The sequence below is a fragment of the Meriones unguiculatus genome, chromosome 1 (assembly GCF_030254825.1).
Source record: "Meriones unguiculatus strain TT.TT164.6M chromosome 1, Bangor_MerUng_6.1, whole genome shotgun sequence".
In the NCBI taxonomy this organism is placed as follows: domain Eukaryota; kingdom Metazoa; phylum Chordata; class Mammalia; order Rodentia; family Muridae; genus Meriones; species Meriones unguiculatus.
Genome location: NC_083349.1, coordinates 56,603,035 through 56,615,904, shown reverse-complemented (window position 1 = coordinate 56,615,904; position 12,870 = coordinate 56,603,035). Strand labels below are relative to the sequence as shown.

General features: G+C 48.8%; 2 protein-coding genes across 5 annotated transcripts in view; one reads left to right on the top strand and one right to left on the bottom strand.

Annotated features, from left to right (window-relative positions):
• Ubtd1 (ubiquitin domain containing 1) overlaps positions 1-11,371 on the bottom strand; it is a 54,814-nt gene extending 43,443 nt beyond the window's left edge. Inside the window, exon 1 of the mRNA XM_021661407.2 lies at positions 10,684-11,371. Coding sequence (XP_021517082.1) covers positions 10,684-10,753 — 70 coding nt within the window. The 5' untranslated portion in view covers positions 10,754-11,371. The remainder of the gene's footprint in view (positions 1-10,683) is intronic.
• Positions 11,372-11,535: 164 nt separating this feature from the next.
• Positions 11,536-12,870, top strand: part of Mms19 (MMS19 homolog, cytosolic iron-sulfur assembly component) — a 30,447-nt gene continuing 29,112 nt past the window's right edge. For 3 of the 4 annotated variants that reach the window (XM_021661417.2, XM_060389594.1, XM_021661416.2), the window contains exon 1: positions 11,536-11,692. In XM_021661417.2, coding sequence (XP_021517092.1) covers positions 11,578-11,692 — 115 coding nt within the window. In that variant the 5' untranslated portion in view covers positions 11,536-11,577. The remainder of the gene's footprint in view (positions 11,693-12,870) is intronic. The other variant, XM_060389602.1, reaches the window with a different exon arrangement.

Here is a 12,870-nt window from a genome sequence, read left to right as displayed (position 1 = left end):
GTAGTAGTAGATAATAACTAATAGTCACTGTATCTTTAATGGGCCCGAGGCATAATTCTTTACCCAGAATAGCTCATTTAATCCTCATTACAACCCTTTGAAGCAGCTACTGCTTCTCCACTTTATAGATGAACAAACTGAGAGCCAAAAATTTCAAATTAACTTGCCCTAAATTACATAGCTAATAAGCTAGAGGATCTGGGATAACAGACACCAAATGAGTAGCATTTTTACTCTAATTACTACAGTTTCCAGTCACCAAAAGAAAACTATGTCATAATCTTCCTCTGAAAAGACTCTGGTATTTGTGAATTAAAGAAAACTCATGGCCAGTCCTACTATACTCTCAATTGCAGACAGAGTCAGAGGGTGACCACTGGCAGACTCCGAACTGAGAGGATGAGCTTCCCTCTGTCCCTCTCAACACTGGGGAAGAGAGACAGTCTTCAAAGGACCAGGTGTTCTGCCTTGGGTTATCTTCAGTAAAAAACCCAGCATCATTCTCTAAAATGGGTGTGGGCACCAGCTCACACTCCCACTCATTATCACACTGAAGCCGAGTATTCTAAAGTTATTCTGGACTCCACTGACAGAAGTTGAAGCTCTGCCCTGAGGTTTTCACACACAGTAACAAAGCATTGGAGGCTGCTCTTCCAGAGGTCCCAGTTTCAATTCCCAGCACCCACATGACAGCTCACAAACAGTCTGTTAATCCAGTTCCATGGGATCCTACACCCTCTTCTGGCCTCCCTGAACACCAGTACACAAACATACATGCAGGCAAAACACACACACACACACACACACACACACACACACACACACCCATTCAAGCACAGAGAGAGAGAGAGAGAGAGAGAAAGAGAGAGAAAGAGCAAGCCATAGAGTAACTGCCTCCTCCCCCTGGGCTTCTGCTATTTGCTACTAAATAACCTGGGGAAGCTCAGGACCCTCATCACATCTCAGTGCCTGGAAGGAGAAAAGTGATTCCTGCCCAGCCTACCTATCAGGAAGGCTGTGGGGACCAAACAGTACACAGTGGTTGAGAAAGCACTTTGAAAACTACAAAATGCTGAGCAAAGCAAGGGATCATTCATCTTACTAATCACAAAGAGTGACGCCTGATTCTGCAAGCACTTTACTAACGTGACTCTCCCTTGCTTCTTTCCCTTGGGGGTTTAAGAATAATTCAAAGGCTGCAAAGCGTGGGCAACTCCTTTCTTCAAGTCCCTGGCACCTGGGAGTTGGAAAGTGGGGGTTCACTCTGGAAGAAAGCAGAGGAAATAACAGCATTTGCATTCTACTGGCATTTTTCTCTTTAGGATCAAGATCTTGGCTAGGATTCCATCGCCTCCAGCTCTAAGCCCTCAAACAGCAGTCCAGGTACATCTATCAAGTACCTACTATGTGCCAAGTGGATGCAGGCTGGGCCTTTCTGCCTGTGAAGGTGTGGTCTGGGGCCAGGGAACTAGACAAGGTAGAACCAACAATAGAGGTAGGAAAGCTCCCCAAATTCAAAGTTGTATAGGCCTCACAGCTGTCAGCCTGAGTGCTTCCCGTGGGCAGGGTGGGGCGGGGCTACAGCAACACACACACACACACACACACACACACACACACACACTGTGGGCATGGAATTAAGAGTCCAGGACATTGCCAGGAAGCAATGGTGCATACCTTTAATCCCAGCACTCAGGAAGCAGAGGCAGGAAGATTTCTAAATTCAAAGCCAGCCTGGTCTACAGAACAATTTCTGGACAGCCAGCCAGGGCTACACAGAAAAACCTTGTCTCGAAAAACCGAAAACAAATAAACAAACAAAAACCTAGAAACTAGAACAAAGAGTTGTTCTTTTTCCTACTCAATGACAATAAACTTTGGTTAAACTGTGGTGTCCAGAAGCCTGGACTCTGAGATCTCACTCAGCTCACCAGGGTTTCAGTGCAGTGGTGCAACAAGCTGTGTGACCTTGGACAGCAAAGCTGTCTCTGTGGGATTGTTTCTCTACCTGTTTAAAAGATGATGATGGCAGCCTTTGGTTATTAGGATTCACCTGGATCCTGCACCTGATGCTTCTGGAACATGATGTGCCCCAGATGACCTCTAGCTAGCTGCATCTCTGAGTCCTCAAAAACAACCCCATAGTCTACAGGCTCACCTGTCAGACAGGCTGCTTGCTGACTCTGAGGCACCTAGGCTGAGGCTCTGGAAACAATACACGCCACTCTAGGCTCCTAGCACCAGCCTCTCAGAACAAACAGGAACAAATGAGGAGCCATCCACCCTGTAGCCCCACATTGACATAGGCCTGCAGAGGCTCCAGCCCCTCTCCTGAAAGGCTGTCTTCAGGGCAATGAAGAAACAAGGCTGAGGATGTGGTGCGAGTGTGCTGCCCAGAGAGCTCAGTCTTCCTCTTGAATACTCTGAAAGCAAGGGAAAAAACACTATCCTTGTAGGCAAAGAGAGAGAGAGAGAGAGAAAGAGAGAGAGAGAGAGAAAGAGAGGGAGAGAGAGAGAAACATTAAGAGTGCATGCACAGCTTTGGGCAGCCAAGCAGCTCACCAAATAGCTGCTGGGACATACCCTGCATTCCCCTATGGGAACCATAGGTCTACCCCTCTTGTCTGCAAAAGGAACAGAAGACAAGTGGCTCTTTAGGCCTGAGTAAAATGGCATTTAGAAGCCAGATTAATTATCAGAACACAGTAACATATCTTTCCCAAGCACCAGCCATGATGTTAGAAACCCAGAAGCAAGGTAGATCTCTGACCAAAGGAGATGTTGGCCTACACCTAAGTTCGTGTATTGCACCCTTTGGGATACCCCTCAGGCTTCAAGTTTGGATCTACTGATCTTTCTCTAGTCCTAATAAACTCCGCTTTCTGTTTCCCTAGGACACTGGAGAAAACTATATGAGCCCAACAGAAATGTGTGTATATTGTAAAGATACAGAAACAAAACAGCAGAACAATGAGGTATCATTTCTCTTTCTGAAAGGACACTCTGACACATGCTGCAATATGGATGAATACTGAAAACATGCTAGCCAGGCATGGTGCCACACTCCTGTAAACCCAGCACTCAGAAGGCAGAGGCAAGGCATTGAGCAAATATGAGTTCACAGCCAGCCTGGGCTATATAGCATGAGCTACAGAGACCAAAGAGGGCACAGCTACGTGGTGCAGCCCTTGCCTAGCATTTGTACTGTCACCTTTAGTCCCATTAAAAACTAAAATACATCTTATGTGTACGGCTAGCCATAGGGATTTTGTTTATTTTATTGAGACAGAGTCTCAGTGTACAGCCCATGCTGACCTCAGACTTCTTATGTAGCCTGAAATGGCCCTGAACTCCTAGTTCATGTTCCTCCACTTCCTGAGTGGCCCATATTAACTAGGTTGCTTGTTAAAGGGAAAAAGGTGACCACTGATTTTCAAAAAGAAGACTAAGCAAGGTTCATAGGTGGAAACACGAACCAGTGGGACCACTCGGGTGGGAGTCCTCAGCCCTAGGCCTCAGGGGCCTTCACATTATTAGACATATAGTATCAGGTAGAATGACTCAGTGGCCTTCTGCCTCATCACTTTTCTCACCACCCGGAACTCTTTTCTTTCTGCTATCAAGCTTTTGAGAAGACCTGTTGTGGCCCCCACCCCACAAAGCAGGCACTTGACGCATGCTAGGTGTGAGCTCAACAACAAAGCAACCAAACGTTCTTTATGCTGCGTCCTGCACCTATCTTACTCAGGAGACTTTCAATCGTCTCAGTGATTCCCATCCAAAAATAGGTTTTAACTAGGCCTTTTATAGTTGTGCACCTTAAAAAGAGTAACCTTCAGTGATCTCAAAGAGGGGGAACCCACTGGATATGTCTTTGTAAAAATCCTGTAGCTCTGAATAGAAACCTTCTAAGTTCACAGAGTCTCCTTTCATCCAGGGTCTCGCTTCAGTCTCACAACCTCTGAGAGGTCAACAGAGAGATAGTCTCTCCATTATACTAACAGGGAAACTGAGGCTTAAAGAGATCAAGAGGCTCATCCAAAGCCACACAAACTAGAATGGAGAAAAGAACCAAAGCTTTTCCTACCAATGTCAGATGAAAGCCTGGATTGAGATCATGTAGCCATGGAAGGAACCTAAATTTATTTAGCTAACTCTGTCCTCATAACTTCTTAATGCAGTAAATTAGAAATGGTCATATGTGTACATACATATGTGTGCACAGCTTACATATACATCTGTATAGAAAGCCAGGATCAACAAAGCATGAAACAAATGGCCTGTCCTACAAAACCAATCATGAGCATAGCACAGATTAAATGCTCCCTCCTTTTTGAATGCATTTGACCTTGACTACCCAATACTTCTTGACCTCAACACAACCAACACCTGACAAAGCCCATGTAGGTTTGATATAAGTCGCCACATATTTCTGTGAACTAGGTAGGGAGTAGATATACCTTTGTTCTCCTTTTAATAGCTGGATAAGGCGGGGGGGGAGGGAAGAGGTTAAAGAAATCTCTAGGTTTCTTTTCAGCAGAGCTGGAATCCACATTGTTTGACTCCCTGCTTCATTGTCCATAGGGCCACCTCTTCCCGGCCCTATGAGTTACAGACGATGAACAGCAGGTGAGCCTGTGCATATCCAACAACAGTGCTCCTGGCTGGCTGGGACCTTTACCACTTCTCTAAGAGGCTCTCTAGCTTCAGTACCCTTCTCCCAGCATAATGCTCCCTTAAAGGGAATCATAGCTCAGGCACTAGAAGGCACAGCCATTCCTGGGTAAGGGGCATGCTGGTCCTAGGCCCTCTGAGGTTGTAGCCCAAGTCCCATCCTCAGGAAACCTGCCCTAACACAAGGCTTATTTGGATCTTCTACAGACCCCACTAACTCCGTTACATGCTAATTCATCCAAGAAATACTGACTAGGCACCTACTGTGTTAAGCACTGCTCTTGGCACTCAAGACCAAATCTCTGACTACACAAAGGAAGAGGACCCAGTCAGTATTAGATGAAGATATGGATTATGGAGGAAAATAGAACAGGGAAAGGAAATTGACAATGCCAAGACCAAAGGGAAGGGTAATGATTTTCCAAAAGGATGGCCTGGGAGGCTAAGCAGAGGATGGGACCATTTTGGATTTCAAGGAGCTGGTAAGGGGAATAAAGAGAGCAGATGCTTGAAGAAAAGTAAATGGGTGCCTTGTAGACCATCACAAGGACGCTGAATGAGCTGTGGAGTCACAGGGAGGGCTGACCAAGAGAGGAACAAAATCTGACTTAGGAGTTCACAGCATCACTCTGGCTGCTGTGATAGAAACAGTCTGTTAGGAGACGAAGCAGGAAGCAGGAAGGTCAGCTGAGAGGCTGATGGCTTGCTTAGCCAGGGTAAAAGCCAGAAGGGAGAGAGTCGGGTTCAGAATACACTGAGGGAAAAGCCAACAGGATTTATTGATTAATGGATATGGAACTTGAGACAAGGGAAACTTGAGAATTTTGGGGGCCTGCGCAACTGAAGAATGAAGTCACTAATAACTGAAACAGAAACTGTTTGGGAGGGGAGAGTAACAGAGGAGTGTGGATTCACATGGCTCGGATGTATAAATGTGAGATCTAACTGTTGGGATGTCGAGGTATAGAATAGAGAACTCTCCAAAGCTGGAGTTAGAGAGGATGGGCTGAGATTACAAATAGAGACGTCACTAGCATAGACAATACACAGCTGTAAGCACGATCACATGGGTAACCATATGCAACTTTCTTGTGTTTATTGTCTGTACCCTCAACTCTATAAGCTCTGTGTGGCCAAGGACCATGCCTGTCCACAGCCAGCAAGGTGCCTGGTGCTCAGTAAATATTTACCGTGCATGGAGAAGCAGCTCAATTACTCCTTTAAGATTAGCCACAGCCCCCACAAGAAGCAGACTCCCTGAAACCACAGAGCCAAGCCCAGCCAGGCTGGAGCAGGGCCTGGGGCTCTTCCCCCTGAGCTTGGGAGTCGAGAACGTAAGTGGATCCACATCATAGGATCAGACATTCGGGTTTCAGCCCTGCCACATTCTCACAGGGTGGGGCCACACGACAGACTTGCCTGTTCTGCCATCTCGATTTCTCTCTGCCATGGCTGGGGACCCAGCTGCTGGGCAGGACACTAATCTACCTGAGGTACTGTGTAGGGAGTACCCTCTACAGGAATAAATCCTCACGTAGTCTTGGAAGCATCCAGGATAACCAGCACCTACAAAAGGGAACCTGAGCCCACCTGGAGTGCATTCAGAGCAGCAATTAAATAATACCTTTAAGGGGGCTAAGAAAAATTAAAGACTATGTTTCAAAAACATATTCAAAAATAAATTAGTTTCTTTGACATCTGTAGTTGTTATTACCCAAAAAATATTTAGGCTGTCACTAAACAGTCAAGAGTACTGTAAATGTATGATATTCCTTTCCCAATCGTTAGCATTCAAATGAATTCCAAATAGGAACGAACTGAAGCAAATGTGGCTAATAAATAATAGTTATTTTGGGGCCAGAGAGATGGCTGGCTCAGCAGTTCAGAGCACTTGCTGCTATCCCAGAGAACCTAAGTTCAGTGCCTAGCACCCACATTGAATTGAATGTTTCACAAATGCTGGTAACTCTAGCTCTAGGAGATCCAATACTCTCCTGGCCTCTGTGGGTACCTGCAGACATGAGAACAATACACATAAATAATAGTATTTATTTCTATTTAAAAAACAAAACAGTGACAAGATGGCTCAGTGGGTAAAGGATCTTGCTATCACTATCAAACACCTGTGTTTGACTGCCACAAATGACATGGTAGATGGAGAGAACCAACACCAGCAAAACTGTCCTCTGACCGAGATTCCTTGACCAGGGGCACTGAATCCATTTCACTTGTCAAATGACCAAGAAGACAGAATTAAAAACAAAGAGTAGCTTTATAAGGTACATTTCAGTCCAATAACTCCAATTTGGAACAATCACCCTTAGAAAGATGATAAAAAGCACTAATGTCCTTGAATAACTTTGTCCCCTTCTGACAAAATAGAAATGGGGCTCAGGAAGGCTTGCCAACTTGTCCAGGTCAGAGGCCTAGGGCTACACTTCAAGCTCTTCTCGAATTTCTTGTTGTTTTGATTTTTGAGACAGGGTCTCACCATGTAGCCCTGGCTGGCCCAAAACTCAGTATGTAGACAAGGTTGGTCTAAAACTCAGATTCTCCTGCCTCTGTGTCCAGAATGCTCAGATTCAAAATGTTTGCCACCATGCCTCTCCCTCTCTCTTTTAAAAACATGTGTTCTGCATGTATTTGTGAGTGTGCGTGCACATACACGCATTTATACTTTGTGCTGGACATGAGTGTGAAAGTCAGAGAACAAAGTTCAGGAGGTTGTCATCACCTTTTATCAAGTGGATCTCAAGAATTAAACTTGGGTAGTCAAGCTTGGTGCCAAGTGCCTTTACCTGCCGAGCCACCTTAGCAGCCTTTGGGTTCCGTGTCTCTTCCATTCAGAACAAAGACAAGCAAAAGTTATGGTTCAGTTCCAGGGAAGGGTCAGGCACAATCTGCACCTGTGCAGATTTCAGCGGACGGTCCCTCACATACAGGCCCTGAGCCACCCCGCAGTTCTAGGCATCAGTCTTACAGCACCAAACTATGTCCCTGTCAAAAGACAAGCCACAGATGTTACAGGATGCCAAGTACATGCTGTGAAGTTAAGAGGGATTCCTTCCCTTGTACCAAATCTGTCATCCTCCTAAGTAGCCCTTGGCTTTGGTCTTTATGAATAAAACTATTCATAGTAGGGTCCACAGAATTAAAAGAACCATTTACTAGCAGGTAAAAAAAAAAAAAAAAAAAAAAAAGTAGATATACTTCAGCAAAATGTTTCCATAAAAGATTAAAGTGGCAGGATAATGCCAGGTTAGCTTCTACATTAACAAATACTGAGTGATTCCTCTGTAGGAGCCACTGTGCTAAGGGCACGTGGTTGTGTGTTTGTTTGTGTGAGTGAGTGAGTGAGTGAGTGAGTGAGTAGCAGAAACTGACCGACACACAGGGAAAGACAGAACCCACGTCTCCAGGCTTGAAGTATTGGCTGCTGATTGAGGACTGTGAACTTCAAAGACGAGACTAATAACATAGAGCAGGTAATTGTTACCAGAGTGGCACAGTAAGTGTCCCAGAAGCGGTCACTCCGCTGGGGATGGGGAGCTGCCGGGCAGGGTGCTTCAGGGGGATATGGCTATGAGCAGAGTATGTGATACCAACTGTGAAAACGTCAAAAATTAAACCTATAATTTTTATACTAATTAAAAAAGTTTAAGGTATAATGTGGTAGTGGACTCTATAATTCCAGCATTCTGGAGACCAGAGAGTTCAAGGCCAGCCTAAGTTACATGGCTCCACTAGGTACATAGGGAGGTCCAGGCAGTCTTTATGTACTATGTTGTGAGGCCATGTCTCCAAAGAAAAGAAATGAATACAAAGAGGATAGGTGGCTGAATTCAGGATCTGAGGTGTTCTCTAAAGAAGGGTTCTCATAAAGGGAAAATGGTATATGCAAACACTGCTGGCCTTAATGTCAGGGGAAAGGAAGCAAATGGTTCTAAAAGAACCAGGCCAGACTTGTACAGTCTTGAAAGGTAAAGGTCTTGTAGAGGTAAAAGGTTAAAAAAAAAAAAAGATATTTTGAACATAAAATCTACAGTCTAGACACACAGTGGCTCCTAGCAGAACACTGTGTGCAGGTATTGGAGGAGTGACTGACTGATGGAGAGCCTGCCTCCCTAGAGAGCTCACTGCAGCCTGGGGGAATAGATGTGCTTAAGTAGCCTGGGAATGAAGCAAGTGGAAATGGACATGTTTGTAAGCCCTGATGATGGAACAACTAGCAGGTCCCTGTGACTAGCTGACAGAAAGACACGGACGAGTCAGCAGAGAAAAGGATAAACAGAGTGAACAAGTGCAGAACTTGTTTTAGAAGGGTTGAACCTGAGGATATCCACTGTACCTAAGTCCACCTAGGCATGGGGGTCTGGAAGTCAAGCCGGTGACTAGGACACAGGGGTCTTTTGGATGGACAAAGTGAGCTATCTCTGGAGAGTAATGGAAAAACCCAGAATGTCCAACTGAGCCACAGGTATCCAGCAGGTCAGGGTGGGCAAGAGGAAAATGGGAGGGTAGGGATGCAACTCAGTGGCAGAATGCTTCTGTAAACTCCTGACTCTCAACATTGGAAGAAAAAAATTAGAAAGAAAGGAACCGAGGATAAGGATAAGCAGAGAAAGGAAGCAGTTTGGAGTTTGAGTTAGGAAAAGGTAGTCAACCATGAAAACATGCCTGCAAAGTCAAGGACATAAAAATAAAAAGTGCATATAAATAAGTATTTGTTGACTGATGGAACAAATGACTGAATGATCAAAAGTCCTTGTCCGGAAGAGTGGCCAGCCAGGGTTGCTTTCAAGAGGATTTTGCTGTTTTACCCCATCCTCCTCTGAAAACGTTTCTGCTTGCACAAGTCATCCCGTCCTCCACACAGACATCCTTCCCTGCTTCCCCCACGGTTCTCCCCATCTTCCTTCCCAGTTTCCACAAGCAAAACAACACACCTTCGGTGTCAAAGCAGACAGGAAACTCCAACTAGAGTTTCCACTTCATTAACAACTCCGACTGTGGCTCCTCTTACATAAAAGGGTATGTGGTAACAAGGAGGAGGAAGAGGCCGGATTCCAGCCCCGGCAGTACTTCTAACTAGCTGTGTGACTTAGGAGAAGATGCTTAACCTCTCTGATTTGTGTTTTTACATAGAAGGGAGGTAGATCTGTAAATTCAGACCAGTGTTGAAGGTCCCTTTGTGCGCCAGCCACAGTTTATCATTTGCATAAGTTCCTTGCAACACCCTCAGAGAAGGGAGTACAAGACCCAGGGAAATGACCCTCAGACGCAGCGCCACGACAGGAGGGGTGTACCAAGAAAGTGAGCCAGCGCTGTTGGGAGCTTCGCAGACTGCCAGAGAGCAGATCCCATTCTCATGGTTGAGAGAGATCCCATTCCAAGGGCTGAGAAGGCTAACAAACACGGAAGACGACGCTCACCCCGCACCCCACCTTTCCCAGACTCCCAGACGGCCCGGAGGCTCTAAAAAGCCCTGCGGAGGGCTGGGGGGAAAAAAATAAAGATTTCTATCCCATGGTCCTGCACTGCTTTTGCAAGTCCTGTTCCCGCAGACACTATCTGCAACCCGATAATGACACAGTGACTCTCTGGAAGGAGCGACTGTGTTCGCCTCGCTCGCTCCGACTTCTGGAGACGTAGGCTGCCCACGCCGCGCCCCGGCCGGCAGACGTCCGACCCCGGCCGGGGCTGCCAGACCAACGGCGCACTCGCCCGGCCCCCTCCGCCGGCCTCGCCGCGGTCTGGAAACATTTCCTGCCTCCGCCCCCCACCCCCAGCTTCCCGGTGGGAGTGAGTTGGCCTCTCAGCCAGGTCAGCGCTTGCAGTTACCCCAACTCGCTTACCAGCCAGCTCGCGCCGGGGAGGGCCCCCGTCTGGCTCCAAGAAGCCATGGGGGAACCCAGGCGCTGAGCGAGGTCGCTCGGGAACCCCAAGGTTCGGGTAAAGCAGGGGCCAACTGGCTGCGCGCCGGGACCCCGTTGCCTTTCCCGGCGTTACCTGCTCGCTTGCGGGGGTGTCCCGGAGCAGCCGGCCTCTCCCGGCGCTGTCTCCCCACGCAGTTGCCCATGCTGGCTTCTCAGCCGGTCCCCATGCACCGAAGGAGGCGGGCGGCCGGCTGCTCCACGCTGCTGCCCCGAACCGCGGCGTGCCCGGGTCAACGGCTCCCGCAGCCAGACATCGGGAGCTCCTGGATCTCCCCTGGGGCGCGCTCTGCCTGACGCCGGCTTCGCCACAAACTTTGCGGGCCAGGGGAGAGGGAAGTGGCCAGGCCAGGGGGGCCCGCGACAGTGACCGGCCGGAGACCAGCCCGGCTGGAGGGGAGGAGGGAGGGGGCGGACACCGCTGCAGCTACTCCTGGATCACTCGGGGTTCCCAGCTGGGGCCGGCCCCCCGGAGCCTGTCACTCACCTGCCTAACCCCGCCCCGGCCCGGCCCCGCTCCCTTCCTCCCGCTCGGGGTGCCCGCGCCACCGCCGCCAGCCGCCCCAGGTGCGCATGTGACCGACGGCACCGCCCCTCGGGCCGGGCCTGATTTTCTCATTGGCTTCCCCCAGGGTGCGTACCGCCCCTCGGCCCCACCCAGCCAGGTGCCCGCCCTGCCGTCAGTCTCCGGGGGAGAGCAGCCGGGAATTATGCGCCCTCAACCGCCCCGGCTGCGTGCCCGGCAGTCGCTTTCCCTCCCCGTGCCGCGCCCCGATCCGGGCCCCGCCCTCTGGGGGAGGGGCCGTTAGGTCCCTTAAGGAACCGCCTGGCCCAGAGCCGGCAGCCACGTGACCTGGGGTGCCCCGCCCCCCAGACCCTGCGTCCATCTATTGGCTGTGGAGGCGCGTGCGCGGAGAGACGCATCTCGTGGCAACACCCACTTCCCCTCCCACAGTCTCTGGCTCGCGTCATGGCTGCCGCCGCCGCTCTGGAGGAGGCAGCGGCGCCTATGGGCGCCCTGTGTGGCCTCGTGCAAGACTTCGTCATGGGTCAGCAGGAGGGGCCCGCGGACCAGGTGGCTGCAGGTATGGCGAGCAGCGCCGTGAGGCTCCTGCAGGGGCCGGACCGCAGGGAGCGGCCTCAGCACCAGCGCGCGGCGGGAAGGGAGGGAAGGGAGAGGTGATTGTGATTGGTCCCCTGGCCGCCCCGCGCGAGCGCTACACCCCTAACAAGTTGGAGAGTCGCCTGCGTCTTCCTTGGAGCTTCTTTTACATGCCGCATCACCGTGTGGTCCTTAGAGAATCATTACATTTCTCCCATGCGGACCCCCGTGGCCCCGCGAGAGTAAGAGCCTTGTGCAGGGCAGACACCGGCCCGGAAGTAGAGCTTGGGACTTAGGCTCGGGTGTTCGGGTCCGACCCAGGAGCTTGCACCGCAGGACCGCGTTGTTTGTGCAGTGTTAACGTAAGAAGGCGGGTTCCGAGGCTCACACTTCGGTCTCTTGACATCCTGGAAGTAGCATGCGCCCCAGCTGTCTGAGTGCTTGTAATTGGATGGAGGAGGGGAGGAGCCAGTCTGGGTCCGGATTGGTGGGCGTGTAGATGACGAGAGTCTTTAAGGCTTCACTCAAGTGTCTTAGTTTTATTGACAAATTATCTATATGACTTTTTAATATCTCATTTGCTATCTTTTTTTTCCCAGAGTTTCAGTTTCAGGAATCTCTTAGTTCAGAGTTTATCCAGGATTTGGACAAATAAAATTCCAGGAGGCCTCCTTGGAATTCGTTCCGAATATTGAATGTTAGGCCTTCAGAGTCAGGTTTAAGAAATGGAACGCTGAATGGATACAGATGTGTGTTTTTTAATTTACTTTTGGAAGTTTTATGTGCTTGGGAGAAGGAGAAAGTTTTTCCAAGTTGAACAGATTAAATTTTAGAATATATGAGAAATGAACTGCTAAAAATAGATGCTGGTCTTTAGCGATATTCGGCTTTCATTCTGCCATTCTGTTATTACTGAGCACATAATTTTCACCCAGTATGAGAAGGATTGGGAACAAAAATAGAAATTAAGTACTGTTTATGGCCATCAAAAGATTATAATGTAGGGAGAAAGACGACTGTGTTGTAAGAGGTAAGTATAGGATTTGGGAGCGTCAGGGGGCAAAAATGCCTGCTATTGGCTGGGTTTGTTAGTGCATGACTTTAGTCTAGATTTAGCAGGGTGATGGCAAGTTTGCTAGTGAGTTCCAGGCCAGCCCCAGC